Consider the following 18,445-nt stretch of genomic DNA (forward strand, 5'->3'; position numbering starts at 1 on the left):
GCCAAAACCTCACAGGCATTCCAATGCTAAGAAATGTTGCAAAGAACTGCCCCTTTGGATATTCTGTATTTTTTCATATTAAAGTACATCTTCAAAGAAGGAAATCCTGTTTACATTGAGGACTTTCATTATCCTCAGTGAAATGAATGAAATAAAGACACTCATTTACATTACAATCAGGAACATAAGGAGCTTACCTCTCAGCACGGAGGACGCCACTGTAGTAAGGATGATCCCACGGCATCAATTTCTGAAAGAAAATTCCAGCTTATAATTACAATAATGAATAGCAAGTGAACCCAAAGTAAATGTTTTGTTTCCTTTGCATACTTTTGCAGTTTCTATAAGTCACAGAACTTTAAAACATAGTGGAAAACATTCAGTGCTAAATTCATCATCAGAAATAATATCATATTCCACAATTTGAAACCTGTTTTTTTTTGTTTGTTTGTTTGTTTGATTTTTAAATTTGCTTTCACACCATATTTCTTATTCAAATATGCAGTGGGACTTTATACCAGATTTCAAGAAAAAAAAAAGAGTCCATTAATTTTTTTTTAAAAAGTATTATCACTTTGTATAAACCAACTGCCATCCTGCACTCAATGGCTGTTTTTAATAGTAATAGCAGCTAGGAAGTTAAAAACCACTTAAAACAAGAAGATGGAAAGTACCTCTTTGCAGTTATGCTACATGTTGTACGCTAAAATTGAGCTGATTTTTCATGTAAAACAAGGTTAGCTTATACTATATTAAAAAAAATTCAACGTAGATGTAAATTTAACTTACTGAATTCCGGGGGTTAAGCTTCATTTTCATCTTTGTCATCATTTCAAAGTCTTTTTGAGTTCTGAAAAATATTTTTATGATGAAAGTGATCAGGAAAGATTTTTGAGCAATATAATACAACATAAAAGAACATTCTGTCCTAACAAAAGCCTATCGTCAAAGACTGTTACTATGCTATAAAACGAAAGGCCCTTACAGTAAAAGAACTTTTCCTTTTTGGATCTCTCATTCGGGTACCTTCAAACAAGTCTCTCTTACTCTGGTTGTGCCCATCCTAAGCATTCTCTTTCTGACAATACACCCCATTAATACGCAGTGATGAAACTGTTTTATGCTGTGTGGAATTAAGGGAAGCAAGCAGTATAAACAGAAATTTGCTCATGGATGTAAAATATATCGCATTGTGCATATGGTGAGAACACAAGAGGTGTCCTTTAACACTTAAACTTCTGTGCTGTTGCCTGAATTTCTTGGAACATCACCTGTATTCAGACTTGGCTGTTCTCTGTTCACAGAATTTATTCTAATAGCTCTCCTCAAGGCTCTGAGAAAGTTTTGCTTTTTATTCCATCAGAACCCATAACAAGCAGCAATGACTGACTTTTGAGTACACGGAGTACCTCTGTTCCGGGAATAAAACTATGCTTACAAAGTAACTTAGTGAAAAAGACATACCTTTTAGACAACTGGTCAGAAAGCTTCTCCAGAAACTGTGTTACTGTCTCTAGAAGTAAAAAATAAAAAAATTAGAAAGTGACTCCATCCCTTAAAAGGCTTTATGTTCAGATCAGAACATCCTGAACAAATCAAGTGTCCCTAGAACAAACTACACTATTGACCACTGTGTCATTATTTCAAGAGAATTCAGTACCACATTCACGTCGTTATATGCTGGAATAATGGAAACTTCCTAATATAAGGTGTGAACACTAATTCTGAACAAAAGCACCGATCCCCACTTGGTAAGTACTGCCATTTACTGAAAACATGAGTACTTCCCATAGCTAAGTGTGACTGCAACGAGAAACTTCACAGGGACAAATATGTGTAAACTTAGCAAAACAAACGAGCAGCTTTTAACTTCATACCTAACACAGAGCATTTGATTTCTCAGCATATCCTTCCCCATATGCCTTATACCTGGATTTTTGGCCATTGTTCCCTGAAGAGCCCTGTGGGCAAAGGTGTCATACCCAACCAGCTGTGCCAGGCTGTTTCTGCTAGCAAGCAGTTCTTCCAAACGGCTCAGTTGCTCAGCATTTGGGTAAAGAAAAATCTTGTAAGCAGCTTCTCGCACCTAATATGAAAGAAAAAAGTCACATTAGTACAGTATAACTCTTAAGGAAACAAGCAACGACATTGGCATTACAACCTGTACAGATTGTAATGGCATTACAGCTGTATTTCATTGATAGTGGTAAGAAAAGGCCTACAACTATTTAATAATAGTAATTACAACTGTCTGACAATTACTGCTTTCTTACCCCTCAAAGATGGAATGAGGAAATGCAATGAGACAACCTAACCGTTCAAGTCTGCTAAAAAGGGTCCTGTTCTCTACTCCTGTCAACAGTCCCCTCTCTGCTCATGGCCTCTCTCCCTGCGACAACATCTGTGTTCCTTTGTGAGCTGCCTTAACTCACTAAAAGCTCTGAAAATAAACTCGAAGAAAGCTAAATTGTCCTCTGCATGTCAGTTAAACTGGCTCCTGAAATGATCTGATAAGAACCAGAGACGGGGGCAGGGGACAGAAAGAAGAGGAAGAAAAAAGCTTTATTTCTTTTGAAGCAGCAATCTATTAGTCTGTCCATCTGCCCACGGACAACCCGTCTTACTCCTATTTATTTTTATTGTAACTCTCAAAAAAAAAATCATCTCAAGCCTCAGCAACTGTGGTAAAATGCTTTTTGTATTTCACAAACCAATTGAGGAAAACCTTTATTTTGTACACATCAAACAGGCTTAAGAAAGACAACAACAACTTATGGTTCCTTTCCTTCAAAATAAGCTTCTCTTTTAGATCAAACACTCAATAAGAATGCAGGCCCTGGGTTTGGAATTGCCACATCACAGAATATCCCAAGCTGGAAGGGACCCACAAGGATCATTGAGTCCAACTCCTGGCTCCACACAGGACCACCCAAAATCCAACCACGTGTCTGAGAGCACTGTCCAAATGCTTCTTGAACTCCAACAGGCTCGGAGCCATGACCACTGCCCTGGGGAGCCTGTCCCAGTGCCCGACCACCCTCTGGGTGCAGAACCTTTCCCTAACAACCAGCCTGACCCTCCCCATGCCATTCCCTCAGGTTCCTATCACCATTTACCAGAGAGAAGAGATCAGCACCTGCCCCTTTGCTCTCCTCTCATGAGGATCCTGTAGACTAAATAAATATGACAACAGTAATTCACAAGTCATTTTGTACCTATTCTCTTCCACCAGTCTTTCATTAAAAAATGCATATAAAGTGAGATACTTCCCCTTCCTTGAACACTGCAGTGTGCCTTTGTGGCTAATGTCAACAGCACACTGAGCTCTGCTAGGAAGAATACAGACCACGGAAGTGATTACTTCTCCCTATTTAGTACTTTTCAGACTACGTTTCAAGCACTGAATTCAGAGTTGGGATCCCCAGGACAAGAAAAACACAAAGTGGAGTTGGTCCAGCATATGGTCACCAGTACATGCAGGGGCTGAAGCACATGACTCCGAATGGAGGCTGAGAGAGCTGCATTTCACCAAACCAAGGAAGAAATGTCTCAGGAGAGATCTTAATCTTGAACTACTTGGAGGTGCAGAACAGGAGGATGAGATGTAATGGACACAAGCTGGCAGGTAAAAATTTCTAATTTAATACCAGGAAAAAAAAATAACAGTGAGAGTGGTCAAACACTAGGGTACGGCTTGTCCAGAGATAGTGCAATCTCCATCCCTGGAAAGCATTCAAAACTCACCTGGAAAATGGCCCTGAGCAACCTGATCTGCTTGATCTTGCTCTGAACAGGATCAAGCTTGAACTGACAAGTGTCATAGATCCCTTCCAACCTAAATTTTATGATTTCCAAAGAGCTTCTCCAAATACCTGACTCAGAGAACTGCATTCTTTAATTGATGTATTACTTGTAGCTTCAGTAGCAATTCTGCAGATCATACCATTTCCAGGGCAAGTTTATAGATGACTTACAGTGAGTATTACTCCTTTATCTACATCCCCTCAGTGCCATAATTTTAATTAAATTTTCATTTCCTACAGAGAATAAACACTACAGCTGGGGTTCTACCACAGCCAGCTTTTCTCTTTTTCATGATAAAAAAGATTTCAGAGTCACCCTAATTGCTTTATGGAAATGAACACAGAACACTGAAGAGTTGTGACTCAAGGAATGTATGACATCTTGAAGACTGAAGAACCACTGCCACATTTTAAAGAGTCTAAATTCATTTCCAATTTATGAACACCTTCTAAATGAATTCTATTAAGAAAAGCATCATCAGCAATTACTAAAATTGTTGGGTATATTCCTCCTAATCTGACACGATGTGCAAACTTGGTGTGCAAGCACTGCCACCTCCTCTAGGTCATCGACAAAGATGTAAAACAGGACAGGCCCCAGGAGGGACCCTGCAACACTTCTTTCATTACCAGCCTTTCAGGAGAGTATAACACTTTACTCACCACTCTCTGAATCTAATCACATCATTAATTTTTTACACATCTGGTTGTCCATCAATACAAGTTAGACTAATCCAAGTTAGACTAATCTAACTTGGATTGCTCCTTGATTCATCTTTCCAGGGACCTAAGTGAAGCTAAACTGCCTGTAGCTCCCCAGATTGTTTATTTGGTCTTTCTGAGTATGTTGTGGGTGGTGTTCTTCCCTGGTATTCACAAGCTGCCAGGGACATCAAGCCTTTCAAGGACATTAAGCCAGTTCTCTCTAAACCTTTGGATGCTGCCCATCTGACCCCAAAGACTTGTGCAGGTTCTCTCAAGTCATCCCAAACTGGGTCCTCATCTACAGCTGGCTGTTCTTCTCTTGGAACTCTTTCAGTAAGTACAGAGGCCTGGAAGACCTTTCTGGTGAACACTGAGGCAAAGAAAGCAATTAGCATCTCAGCCTTATCTGTGTCTGCTGTAACTAAGTCACCTTACTCAGTACTAAGCCCACATTTTCTTTGTTCAGCCTGTTGGTGCTCAAGCAGCAGTAGATGCTCTTCTTGTTGCTTTTGATGTCCTTTACAAGTCTCCACTCTAGTTGAGCTTTGGGCTTCCTAATACCATCCCCACATGTACAGGCAGTGTTTCTAAATTGCTCCCTTGTGCCTTGTACCTGCTTCCACCTCCTGTCTGCTGCCATGACTTCCCTGCTGGCAGACTTAACTCCTGTTAAGTCTGCCTGGCTTTCTAATTCTCAGCATAAGCTGGTAACAGGTATCCTGGTATCATTCTTGTCCTTGGATGTTATCTTTAAAGAACTGACAGATTTCCTGAGCATCTTTACCCTTCACAGCTGCATCCCATGGGATCTAACCTCCCAGTTTGCTGAATAAACTGAAGCACGCTTGCCTGAAATCCATGTTCTGAATTCTACCTCTCTTCTTCCTTAATCCATTCAGGAACTTCACTATTTCATAGCTGCCACAGCCACAGCTGCCATCAATTACCATATTCTAAAACAGTTCTTCCTTGTTACTCATAACATCATAGTCATAAACCACTTGCATTTGCCTGAATAACAATTAAAAAAATGGTATGCACTATTGCTATAGAATATGCCAAAGCAGACTTGGGAAGTACTCACCAGATCATCAGGACAGTCAGCGTGCAGACCAGCAACTTGCACATAATTGCCCTCAGCTATAAAATTATACCGAATATGCTCTGGCAAAATGTGCTTGTCAATCTTATTGGGAAGGTGAGTTCCTGTCAGAAATTCATTACATAAATCCAAGATTCTGACGTTGAGGTTGACTGCTTTTTTACGCTGTAAGAGAAATAAAGTACAAAATACACAGTATCTTCAGGTATGGTTCAAACAGGACTCAAAAGTTTCCAAAATCTTAACCTTCCCAGAAATTATGCAGAAAATACTACATTTACAATTAGACCTACAGCATCAACAAAACCCTAAGGTACAGCAGAAGTTCACAAGAGAAAGATCAGATATATAATTTCATACAGAATTGAAATTTAAAAGAAAATGTCTATGTTTCAACAATAAGAAAGTGCAGTTTAGGTAGAATTTACATAGGCTTTGCTAACTACTTGATAAGTGCTTAGAAAACTATGCCTAACCTGATTGCCATGTAAAATATCAAGGAGAAAAAATTAAGCACATTGAAGAGGGATAAATCCTACCAGCATCCTGAATAAATCTAAGTAGATACCGAATACAGTTCTCTTGTTACTGTTTGTATTGCAGTATTTTCTGCAGACCACAAGGCATTTATGTTATTTCAACCTGTCCCCGAGGAATTTGTGATTTAGTGTTTTAACACCACCAGTACAGTATTTCACACATTTATCCCTACAATCAAAGACTTCAATTGCTTCAGTGAACGGGCTCATGTTAGTAGAGTATGCTCTCTGTGGCCTGTGGGTTCATAGCTCAAAAGAAAAGGTGGAGGGTACAGACACAATGTACTTGGTAATGTGAAAAGAATGACAAAACCTGCAGACCTGTCCTCTCGTTTTTACTCTTTAAGATACATCTTTTAAGTTTTATTTTAAAAAGCAGAAATTCTCTGTAACAGAAAAAGTAAATTTCAAGTTATGAAGGGATTCTGCAGTCTGAAATGACAGTGAAAAGAAACACTGAGCAAATGTAATAGAAGAAGAAAAAGTGGAAGAGGCAGGGGAAGAAGAGGAAAATATGCAAAAACAAGGTGCAAGTGAAATTGTAACTGGAGAGGGATAAAGCATCACAGAGACAATTGTCACGGTAAAAAAAAAAAACAAAAAAAAAAGACAAATCAAAAACAAAATCCAGAGTACAGGTTTCAGAGTTGTTTGTTGTACAACGTAATTGTAAGGAACATATTCTAGAAGCACATTCAGTTTGCAAACCGCCATCACGACAATGCTTTTTAGAGTAACTTCACCACATAAATCTGGTAAAAGAGTCTTTGTACAGACCTTTTTTGAGGGCATACCTCAAATAAATAAGGTATTAATTTACACAGGGATATGAGCTATGAACAGACACCCAACAGAGCATCCATAGCACAAATCACAGTGAAAGCTGCTAGTTTTGGCAAATCCATCATTCACTACTGCAAAAACATGTCAAAGCTCCAAGAGAAATAATCAGGCCATGCCCAGACATTCAAATGCACATTAAATTTGCAACTTCTAGCTATGTTAGCTCTGGCTACCACACACCTGATTCCTTCTATAATGCTCTACTTGATTAACCTGTCATCACAGTGCATGAGGTGCTGCATTTCTCCCTCTAAATGAGCTGCTCAGACAGCTAAGCACTTATTTAAAATATCTGATGCAGACACTAGTCAAAGGATGCAGGTTCCCAGGACTTGCTTATAACTCTCCTTAACAGAGAAAGGAATGGTAAGGGCCAAACTGGAAAGAACAGCCAACTAACATCTAAAACAACATTAAAAAACACTCTAAAAGTGACTCAACAGACAAAATTCACTACTTTTGAGAAGACAAAATTCCACAGAGGACAGTGTGATTCTTGGATCAAATCGACCCAGAATCACGATTCATGCCCTGCAGATTTCATTACCTTGTCTTTGATTGTCAGGCAAATTTCTATTCACATATTGTAGCAAAAAATTACCTTTTCTTCATCCAAATGAATGCCACTGATCTCAAAATCAAACATAAAAAGTTCTGCCACTCGCCTAAAAATACAGTAAATCCCTGTTAAAACAGCCTCATTTGATAAGCATAATTTCTTCACAGCTTTTACCTTTAGTAGTTATGTTTGACATCTTTTACAGAGGATACAATTATTTATTCCACTGTTATGAGTACTGTTATTATGGACACAGACCTCCTATGTTTTAGGCCCTTAATAGTTACTCAGTGACAGGATTTTTCTTTTGTAGATATTTCTGTCATCCACATTAAAAATATTTTTCAAAAATAATTCTACAACATTCATATAGATGGTTACCCAATTTGTGCAAATTACCTTTTTAATTTTATACTTCGTTTATTCTTAATAATCAGAAAATGACCTCTTCAAAACTACTACCCTTTGATTATTGGGAAAGAAGGTGAAGAAAATAACTTACTCTTAAGATGAGCAAAGATTAGGCATTAAGCTTGTCTAACCATGTCAGGGAAAAATTAATTCAAAACTATAACTGAATAAGCAGCTAATAAAACATGTTACAGCAATCATAAAGTACAATTTAAGTAAATATTCTGATAATGTGATTGATAATCTGATTTTGAAAGATAAAAATTCCTGTTGCAACTCAGAAGTTCCAGGAATAAATGAGTTCTTATTTTTTCCTCAAGTATCAATGATGGCATTATGTATTACGAATTTTTCTAGTGGACTCCAGACTACCTCTAAAACTCAAGTATTACACCTGATATTCTCAAGCTGAATAAAGCCCACTGATTTCAGTTTACTCAAACTGAAATTAAGTTATTTAAGTCTGTTCCCTATGTTTATTGTTAAACACTTTGACATAAACACCACAGAAGAGCACCTCATTTTCAACAAGATGATATTACAGAAAATCTTAAATTCTATTGGTTTTTTTTTGTTTGTTTGTTTTTTGGTTTGTTTTTTTTTTGTTTGTTTGTTTGTTTTTTAAGATCTCAGTAATGCAGTTTAAATATATCTTGTGCTCTACAGTCACAGAGACATTCTCCAAGACTGCAGAACTACATACTTCCTAACTCATGTACAGGTGATTTAGTAATAACTAATAAATTTGTCACAGAAATACAGTATGCTTTCCAGATGCATAAATTAAGTGGATAAAACACAAAGTATTAGCTCAGTAAGGAATGATATATACTATTTAAACATCTATGAACATTATTAGTAAGTACCTGGTTTCTGGATCTAGGGAATTCATAATAACTTCATCAGCTAGCAGCTGTCTCAAACTCTGGCACAGTTCAACATCTGTATTCAATCTGGAAAGACAGAGTAAAAGAATCATCCATAAGCAACAAAAAACATTTCAGTCTCTTGATACTACTCATTCAAAGTCACAGAATCACAGAATTGTCTAGGTTGGAAGAGACCTTCAAGATCATCGAGTCCAACCTCTGACCTAACGCTAACAAGTCCTCCACTAAACCATATCACTAAGTTCAACATCTAAATGTCTTTTAAAGACCTCCAGGTATGGTGACTGCACCACTTCCCTGGGCAGCCCATTCCAATGCCTAACAATCCTTTTGGTAAAACAGAAAGTCAGAGCTTAGTATTTACTGAGACAACACTAAAAAAAAAAAGCATTTTCAAAATGTTTTCCAGTTCACAACAACACTGAAAAACTACAAAATTAACGTACAAAGGATGTGTGGACAAACTGGCCTGGAAATAGGTCTTGTTCTTCTAACAGGAAGATCCTTCTGGATGGCATTTTGTGGCAAATACAAACAAGTCTGGCAGATTATTTTCCACATACAATGATAATCATGGTGAGAGCATGAAGGTGTGAGAACTGTTTTCTATCCTTAGATGTTTTCTATCCGTTTTCTATCCTTATTTTGAAACCTGTGCCCAAGCTTGCCATCAGGTAAATGTTCTGGCTGCCACTGTGGTAGATTGAGAGCTTACCATCCCCAGAACATTTCCAGCTGCTCACTGTTCTGTGCCAGAGTACTACTTCCATCAGATTGCTGGCTGGTTTACTACAGGCAGGTATACTGACCTTGATTACTGGGTCAGAATCACAGCAGGGAATGTAGGATATGCACATACACACATCAGCATACCCACAGAAATTAGCAGCCCTCAGCCTGTCAGCCCCAAGCACTAACTTCTTAAATCAGTTGAGGTGCAGGAAGCTTCTGCACCCCCACATCCTTCTGGTGCTGGGGCCCCAGCCCTGGACGCAGCACTCCAAGTGGGGCCTCACCAGGGCAGAGCAGAGGGGCACAATCCCCTCCCTCCACCTGCTGCCCACCCCTCTGTTGGTGCAGCCCAGGACGCAGTTGGCCTTCTGGGCTGCAGGCACGCACTGCTGGCTCGTGTTGGGCCTTTTGTCCACCAGATCCCCCAGGTCCTTCTCTGCAGGGCTGCTCTCAGTGAGTTCTTCTCCCAGTCTGTGCTCCTGTCTGGGATTGCTGCAACCCATGTGCAGCACCTTGCGCTTGGACTTGCTGAACCTCATTAGCAATAAACCATAGGCCCACTTCTCAGGCTTGCCCAGGTCCCCGGGTTCAGCTGACTGCCAGGACCTTTCAGCTATGATGGAGAGAGGCTTGGCAAATGAACGCTCAGCAATAGCTAGTTTTGAACTTTTACAATAACTTATCCATCTCTGAGTTTCATGTTAATTTTGAATATTTTCTCCTTTTAACTAATTTTAAATTGGAAGTAGCATTCGGATATTCAGGTCATATTGTTATAGACAGTGTGATCAACCTAAGTCCTCAAAAATCCAGTTGCAAGTGAAGGGTTTCCCAAACACAATGGCAAGACTAAAGCAACAGTTTTGCTGAAATGACATCTTAGAATTCGTTTCAGCCTCTTCAGTCACAAAGCTTACCAGCTGATGCACTGCTGGATCACAGAGGTAACTTTCAGAATTTAGATTTAGGAGAGGGAGAGGGAGAGGGAGAGCGAGAGGGGAGAGGGGAGAGGGGAGAGGGGAGAGGGAGAGGGAGAGGGAGAGGGAGAGGGAGAGGGAGAGGGAGAGGGAGAGGGAGAGGGAGAGGGAGAGGGAGAGGGAGAGGGAGAGGGAGAGGGAGAGGCGTAGAGGAGCATAGAGGAGCGTAGAGGAGGAGTGTATGGGAGTGTATAGGAGAGGAGTGTATAGGAGTGTATACGAGTGTATAGGAGAGGAGTGCATAGGCGTGCATAGGAGTGCATAGCAGTGTACAGGAGTGTACAGGAGTGTACAGGACTGTATAGGAGTATATAGGAGTGCATAGCAGTGTATAGCAGTGTATAGGAGAAAAGTGTATAGGAGTGCATAGCAGTGTATAGCAGTGTATAGGAGAAAAGTGTATAGGAGTGCATAGCAGTGTATAGCAGTGTATAGGAGAAAAGTGTATAGGAGTGCATAGCAGTGTATAGCAGTGTATAGGAGAAAAGTGTATAGGAGTGCATAGCAGTGTATAGCAGTGTATAGGAGAAAAGTGTATAGGAGTGCATAGCAGTGTATAGCAGTGTATAGGAGAAAAGTGTATAGGAGTGCATAGCAGTGTATAGCAGTGTATAGGAGAAAAGTGTATAGGAGTGCATAGCAGTGTATAGCAGTGTATAGGAGAAAAGTGTATAGGAGTGCATAGCAGTGTATAGCAGTGTATAGGAGAAAAGTGTATAGGAGTGCATAGCAGTGTATAGCAGTGTATAGGAGAAAAGTGTATAGGAGTGCATAGCAGTGTATAGCAGTGTATAGGAGAAAAGTGCATAGGAGTGCATAGGAGTGCATAGGAGTGCATAGGAGAGGAGAGGAGAGGAGAGGAGAGGAGAGGAGAGGAGAGGAGAGGAGAGGAGAGGAGTGCATAGGAGAGGAGAGGAGTGCATAGGAGAGGAGAGGAGTGCATAGGAGAGGAGCGCATAGGAGAGGAGAGGAGAGGAGAGGAGAGGAGAGGAGAGGAGAGGAGAGGAGAGGAGAGGAGAGGAGAGGAGAGGAGAGGAGAGGAGAGGAGAGGAGAGGAGAGGAGAGGAGAGGAGAGGAGAGGAGAGGAGAGGAGAGGAGAGGAGAGGAGAGGAGAGGAGAGGAGAGGAGAGGAGAGGAGAGGAGAGGAGAGGAGAGGAGAGGAGAGGAGAGGAGAGGAGAGGAGAGGAGAGGAGAGGAGAGGAGAGGAGAGGAGAGGAGAGGAGAGGAGAGGAGAGGAGAGGAGAGGAGAGGAGAGGAGAGGAGAGGAGAGGAGAGGAGAGGAGTGCATAGCAGTTTATAGGAGGATACAGGAGTGTATAGGAGTGTACAGGAGTTTATAGGAGTGTATAAGAGTGCATAGGAGTGCATAGGAGAGGAGTGTAGAGAAGTGTATAGGAGTGCATAGCAGTGCATAGTAGTGTATAGGAGAGGAGTGCATAGGAGTGCATAGTAGTGTATAGGAGTGTATAGGATTGAATAGGAGTGCATACGAGTGCATAGGAGTGTATAGGAGAGGAGTGTAGAGAAGTGTATAGGAGTGCATAGCAGTGTATAGCAGTGTATAGGAGAGGAGTGCATAGTAGTGTATAGGAGTGTACAGGAGCGTATAGGAGTGTATAGGAGTGTATAGGAGCATATAGGAGCATATAGGAGAGGAGAGGACTGTATAGGAGCGTATAGGAGCATATAGGAGAGGAGAGGACTGGAGAGGACTGTATAGGAGCATATAGGAGCATATAGGAGAGGAGAGGACTGTATAGGAGCGTATAGGAGCATATAGGAGAGGAGAGAACTGTATAGGAGTGCATAGGAGTGCATAGGAGTGGAGGAGCGTAGAGGAGCGTAGAGGAGCGTAGAGGAGAGGAGCGTAGAGGAGAGGAGCGTAGAGGAGAGGAGCGTAGAGGAGAGGAGCGTAGAGGAGAGGAGCGTAGAGGAGAGCAGCGTAGAGGAGAGGAGAGGAGCGGAGAGGAGCGGAGAGGAGAGGAGAGGAGCGGAGAGGAGTGTAGAGGAGAGGAGAGGAACGTAGAAGAGCGTAGAGGAGAGGAGCGTAGAGGAGAGGAGCGTAGAGGAGAGGAGCGTAGAGGAGAGGAGCGTAGAGGACTGTATAGGAGTGTATGGGAGTGTATATGAGTGTATAGGAGACGAGTGTATAGGAGCGTATAGGAGCGTATAGGAGCGTAAAGGAGTGTATAGGATAGGAGAGAAGAGGACTGTATAGGAGCATATAGGAGCATATAGGAGAGGAGAGGACTGTATAGGAGCGTATAGGAGCATATAGGAGATGAGAGGACTGTATAGGAGTGCATAGGAGTGCATAGGAGTGGAGGAGCGTAGAGAAGCGTAGAGGAGAGGAGCGTAGAGGAGCGTAGAGGAGAGGAGCGTAGAGGAGCGTAGAGGAGAGGAGCGTAGAGGAGAGGAGCATAGAGGAGCATAGAGGAGCGTAGAGGAGAGGAGCGTAGAGGAGAGGAGCGTAGAGGAGAGGAGCGTAGAGGAGCGTAGAGGAGCGGAGCGGAGAGGAGAGGAGCGGAGAGGAGAGGAGCGGAGAGGAGCGGAGAGGAGCGGAGAGGAGCGGAGAGGAGCGGAGAGGAGAGGAGAGGAGAGGAGAGGAGAGGAGAGGAGAGGAGAGGAGAGGAGAGGAGAGGAGAGGAGAGGAGAGGAGAGGAGAGGAGAGGAGAGGAGAGGAGAGGAGAGGAGAGGAGAGGAGAGGAGAGGAGAGGAGAGGAGTGTATGGCAGTGTATATGAGTTTATAGGAGAGGAGTGTATAGGAATGTAGAGGAGCGTATAGGAGTGTAGAGAAGTGTATAGGAAAGGAGTATATACGAGTGTATGGGAGTGTATAGGAGTGTATAGGAGAGGAGTGCATAGGAGTGTATAAGAGAGTATAGGAGTTTAGAGGAGCGTATAGGATTGTAAAGGAGAGGAGTGTATGGGAGTGTATAAGAGTGCAAAGCAGTGTATAGCAGTGTATAGGAGAGGAGTGCATAGGAGTGCATAGTAGTGTATAGGAATGTACAGCAGTGTATAGGAGGGAATAGGAGTGTATAGGAGTGTATAGGAGTGCATAGCAGTATATAGGAGTATATAGTAGTGCATAGTAGTGTATAGGAGTGTATAGGAGTGTATGGGAGTGTATAGGAGAGGAGAGGAGAGGACTGTATAGGAGCATATAGGAGCATATAGGAGAGGAGAGGACTGTATAGGAGCGTATAGGAGCATATAGGAGAGGAGAGGACTGTATAGGAGTGCATGGGAGTGCATAGGAGTGGAGGAGCGTAGAGGAGAGGAGCGTAGAGGAGAGGAGCGTAGAGGAGCGTAGAGGAGAGGAGCGTAGAGGAGGGTAGAGGAGGGTAGAGGAGCGTAGAGGAGCGCAGAGGAGAGGAGTATAGAGGAGAGGAGAGGAGCGCAGAGGAGCGTAGAGGAGCGTAGAGGAGCGTAGCGTAGAGGAGCGTAGCGTAGAGGAGAGGAGAGGAGCGTAGAGGAGAGGAGCGTAGAGGAGAGGAGCGTAGAGGAGCGTAGAGGAGCGGAGCGTAGAGGAGCGGAGCGGAGCGGAGCGGAGCGGAGCGGAGCGGAGAGGAGAGGAGAGGAGAGGAGAGGAGAGGAGAGGAGAGGAGAGGAGAGGAGAGGAGAGGAGAGGAGAGGAGAGGAGAGGAGAGGAGAGGAGAGGAGAGGAGAGGAGAGGAGAGGAGAGGAGAGGAGAGGAGAGGAGAGGAGAGGAGAGGAGAGGAGAGGAGAGGAGTATATAGGAGTGTATAGGAGAGGAGTGTATAGGAGTGTATAGGAGTGTAGAGGAGTGTAGAGGAGTGTATAGGATTGTATAGGAGAGGAGTGCATAGGAGTACATAGGAGTGGAGGAGAGGAGCGTAGAGGAGAGGAGCGTAGAGGAGAGGAGCATAGAGGAGAGGAGCGTAGAGGAGAGGAGCGTAGAGGAGAGGAGCGTAGAGGAGAGGAGCGTAGAGGAGAGGAGCGTAGAGGAGAGGAGCGTAGAGGAGAGGAGCGTAGAGGAGAGGAGCGTAGAGGAGAGGAGCGTAGAGGAGAGGAGCGTAGAGGAGAGGAGCGTAGAGGAGAGGAGCGTAGAGGAGAGGAGCGTAGAGGAGAGGAGCGTAGAGGAGAGGAGCGTAGAGGAGAGGAGCGTAGAGGAGAGGAGCGTAGAGGAGAGGAGCGTAGAGGAGCGTAGAGGAGTGTAGAGGAGAGGAGTGTATACGAGTGTATAGGAGTGCATAGCAGTGTATAGGAGTGTATAGGATTGTATAGGAGTATATAAGAGTGTATAGGAGTGTACAGGAGTGTATAGGAGTGTACAGGAGTGTATAGGAGTGCATAGGAGTGTATGGGAGTGTATAGGATTGTATACGAGAGGAGTGTATGGGAGTGTATAGGAGTGTATATGATTGTATAGGAGAGGAGTGTATAGGAGTGTATAGGAGTGTATAAGAGCGTACAGGAGTGTATAGGATTGTATAGGAGTGCATAGAAGTGCATAGGAGTGCATAGGAGTGTATAGCAGAGGAGTGCAGAGAAGTGTATAGGAGTGCATAGCAGTGTATAGCAGTGTATAGGAGAGGAGTGCATAGGAGTGCATAGTAGTGTACAGGAGTGTATAGGATTGTATAGGAGTGCATAGAAGTGCATAGGAGTGCATAGGAGTGCATAGGAGAGGAGTGCAGAGAAGTGTATAGGAGTGCATACCGGTGTATAGCAGTGTATAGGAGAGGAGTGCATAGTAGTGTACAGGAGTGTATAGGAGCGTATAGGAGTGTATAGGAGTGTCTAGGAGCATATAGGAGCATATAGGAGAGGAGAGGACTGTATAGGAGCGTATAGGAGTGTATACGAGAGGAGTGAATAGGAGTGTATAGGAGTGTATAGGAGAGGAGTATATAGGAGTGTATGGGAGTGTATATGAGTTTATAGGAGAGGAGTGTATAGGAATGTATAGGAGTGTATAGGAGTGTAGAGGAGTGTATAGGATTGTATAGGAGAGGAGTGCATAGGAGTACATAGGAGTGGAGGAGAGGAGCGTAGAGGAGAGGAGCGTAGAGGAGAGGAGCGTAGAGGAGAGGAGCGTAGAGGAGAGGAGCGTAGAGGAGAGGAGCGTAGAGGAGAGGAGCGTAGAGGAGAGGAGCGTAGAGGAGAGGAGCGTAGAGGAGAGGAGCGTAGAGGAGCGTAGAGGAGCGGAGCGTAGAGGAGTGTATAGTAGCGTATAGGAGAGGAGTGTATAAGAGTGTATAGGAGTGTATGGGAGTGTATAGGAGTGTATAGGAGAGGAGTGTATAGGAGTGTACAGGAGTGTATAGGAGTGCATAGGAGTGTATGGGAGTGTATAGGAGTGTATATGATTGTATAGGAGAGGAGTGTATAGGATTCTATAGAAGAGGAGTGTATGGGAGTGTATAGGAGTGTATATGATTGTATAGGAGAGGAGTGTATAGGAGTGCATAGCAGTGTATAGGAGGATACAGGAGTGTATAGGAGTGTATAGGAGTGTACAGGAGTGTATAGGATTGTATAGCAGTATATAGGAGTGCATAGCAGTGCATAAGAGTGTATAGGAGAGGAGTGTAGAGAAGTGTATAGGAGTGCATAGCAGTGCATAGCAGTGTATAGGAGAGGAGTGCATAGGAGTGCATAGTAGTGTATAGGAATGTATAGGAGTGTATAGGAGCGTATAGGAGTGTATAGGAGTGTATAGGAGCATATAGGAGAGGAGAGGACTGTATAGGAGCGTATAGGAGCATATAGGAGAGCAGAGGAGTGTATAGGAGTGCATAGGAGTCCATAGCAGTGGAGGAGCGTAGAGCAGAGGAGCGTAGAGGAGAGCAGCGTAGAGGAGAGGAATGTAGAGGAGCGTAGAGGAGCGTAGAGGAGCGTAGAGGGGAGGAGCGTAGAGGAGAGGAGCGTAGAGGAGCGTGGAGGAGAGGAGCGTGGAGGAGAGGAGAGGAGCGTGGAGGAGCGTGGAGGAGCGTGGAGGAGCGTGGAGGAGCGTGGAGGAGCGGAGAGGAGAGGAGAGGAGAGGAGAGGAGCGGAGCGGAGCGGAGCGGAGCGGAGCGGAGCGGAGCGGAGCGGAGAGGAGAGGAGAGGAGAGGAGAGGAGAGGAGAGGAGAGGAGAGGAGAGGAGAGGAGAGGAGAGGAGAGGAGAGGAGAGGAGAGGAGAGGAGAGGAGAGGAGAGGAGAGGAGAGGAGAGGAGAGGAGAGGAGAGGAGAGGAGAGGAGAGGAGAGGAGAGGAGAGGAGAGGAGTGGAGCGTAGAGGAGAGGAGCGTAGAGGAGAGGAGCGTAGAGGAGAGGAGCGTAGAGGAGCGTAGAGGAGAGGAGCGTAGAGGAGAGGAGAGGAGCGTAGAGGAGCGTAGAGGAGAGGAGCGTAGAGGAGAGGAGAGGAGCGTAGAGCAGAGGAGAGGAGCGTAGAGGAGCGTAGAGGAGAGGAGCGTAGAGGAGCGTAGAGGAGCGTAGAGGAGAGGAGCGTAGAGGAGAGGAGCGTAGAGGAGCGTAGAGGAGAGGAGCGTAGAGGAGAGGAGCGTAGAGGAGCGTAGAGGAGCGTAGAGGAGAGGAGCGTAGAGGAGCGGAGCGGAGCGGAGAGGAGAGGAGCGGAGAGGAGCGGAGAGGAGCGGAGAGGAGCGGAGCGGAGAGGAGAGGAGCGGAGAGGAGCGGAGCGGAGAGGAGCGGAGAGGAGCGGAGAGGAGCGGAGAGGAGCGGAGAGGAGCGGAGAGGAGCGGAGAGGAGAGGAGAGGAGAGGAGAGGAGAGGAGAGGAGAGGAGAGGAGAGGAGAGGAGAGGAGAGGAGAGGAGAGGAGAGGAGAGGAGAGGAGAGGAGAGGAGAGGAGAGGAGAGGAGAGGAGAGGAGAGGAGAGGAGAGGAGAGGAGAGGAGAGGAGAATATGGGAGTGTATGGCAGTGTATAGGAGAGGAGTGTATAGGAATGTAGAGGAGCGTATAGGAGTGTAGAAAAGTGTATAGGAGAGGAGTGTATAGGAGAGGGGAAGTGAGGACTGTATAGGAGCGTATAGGAGAGGAGAGGAGTGTATAGGAGTGTATAGGAGTGCATAGGAGAGGAGTGTATAGGAGTGTATAGGAAAGGAGTATATACGAGTGTATGGGAGTTTATAGGAGTGTATAGGAGAGGAGTGCATAGGAGTGTATAGGAGAGTATAGGAGTGTAGAGGAGTGTATAGGATTGTAAAGGAGAGGAGTGTATGGGAGTGTATAGGAGTGTATAGGAGAGGAGTGCATAGGAGTGTATAGGAGAGTATAGGAGTGTAGAGGAGCATATAGGATTGTAAAGGAGAGGAGTGAATGGGAGTGTATAAGAGTGCATAGCAGTGTATAGCAGTGTATAGGAGAGGAGTGCATAGGAGTGCATAGTAGTGTATAGGAATGTATAGGAGTGTATAGGAGTGCATAGGAGTGCATAGGAGTATATAGGAGTGCATAGTAGTGTATGGGAGTGTATAGGAGAGGAGAGGAGAGGACTGTATAGGAGCATATAGGAGCATATAGGAGAGGAGAGGACTGTATAGGAGTGCATAGGAGTGGAGGAGCGTAGAGGAGCGTAGAGGAGAGGAGCGTAGAGGAGAGGAGCGTAGAGGAGAGGAGCGTAGAGGAGAGGAGCGTAGAGGAGGGTAGAGGAGGGTAGAGGAGCGTAGAGGAGAGGAGAGGAGCGTAGAGTAGCGTAGAAGAGCGTAGAGGAGAGGAGCGTAGAGGAGAGGAGAGGAGAGGAGCGTAGAGGAGAGGAGCGTAGAGGAGCGTAGAGGAGAGGAGCGGAGCGTAGAGGAGCGTAGAGGAGCGTAGAGGAGAGGAGCGTAGAGGAGAGGAGCGTAGAGGAGCATAGAGGAGCGTAGAGGAGAGGAGCGTAGAGGAGAGGAGCGTAGAGGAGAGGAGCGTAGAGGAGAGGAG

At 44.5% G+C, this 18,445-nt stretch overlaps 1 protein-coding gene across 1 annotated transcript in view; it reads right to left on the reverse strand.

The window, feature by feature from the left end:
- Positions 1-18,445, reverse strand: part of MIPEP (mitochondrial intermediate peptidase) — an 83,971-nt gene that overhangs the window by 58,284 nt on the left and 7,242 nt on the right. The window contains exons 4-10 of the mRNA XM_068671817.1: positions 8,829-8,915; positions 7,594-7,657; positions 5,593-5,775; positions 1,930-2,086; positions 1,465-1,513; positions 790-850; positions 198-250 (exon numbers count right to left, since the gene is read on the reverse strand). Coding sequence (XP_068527918.1) covers positions 198-250; positions 790-850; positions 1,465-1,513; positions 1,930-2,086; positions 5,593-5,775; positions 7,594-7,657; positions 8,829-8,915 — 654 coding nt within the window. The remainder of the gene's footprint in view (positions 1-197; positions 251-789; positions 851-1,464; positions 1,514-1,929; positions 2,087-5,592; positions 5,776-7,593; positions 7,658-8,828; positions 8,916-18,445) is intronic.

The sequence above is a fragment of the Anas acuta genome, chromosome 1, assembly GCF_963932015.1.
Source record: "Anas acuta chromosome 1, bAnaAcu1.1, whole genome shotgun sequence".
In the NCBI taxonomy this organism is placed as follows: domain Eukaryota; kingdom Metazoa; phylum Chordata; class Aves; order Anseriformes; family Anatidae; genus Anas; species Anas acuta.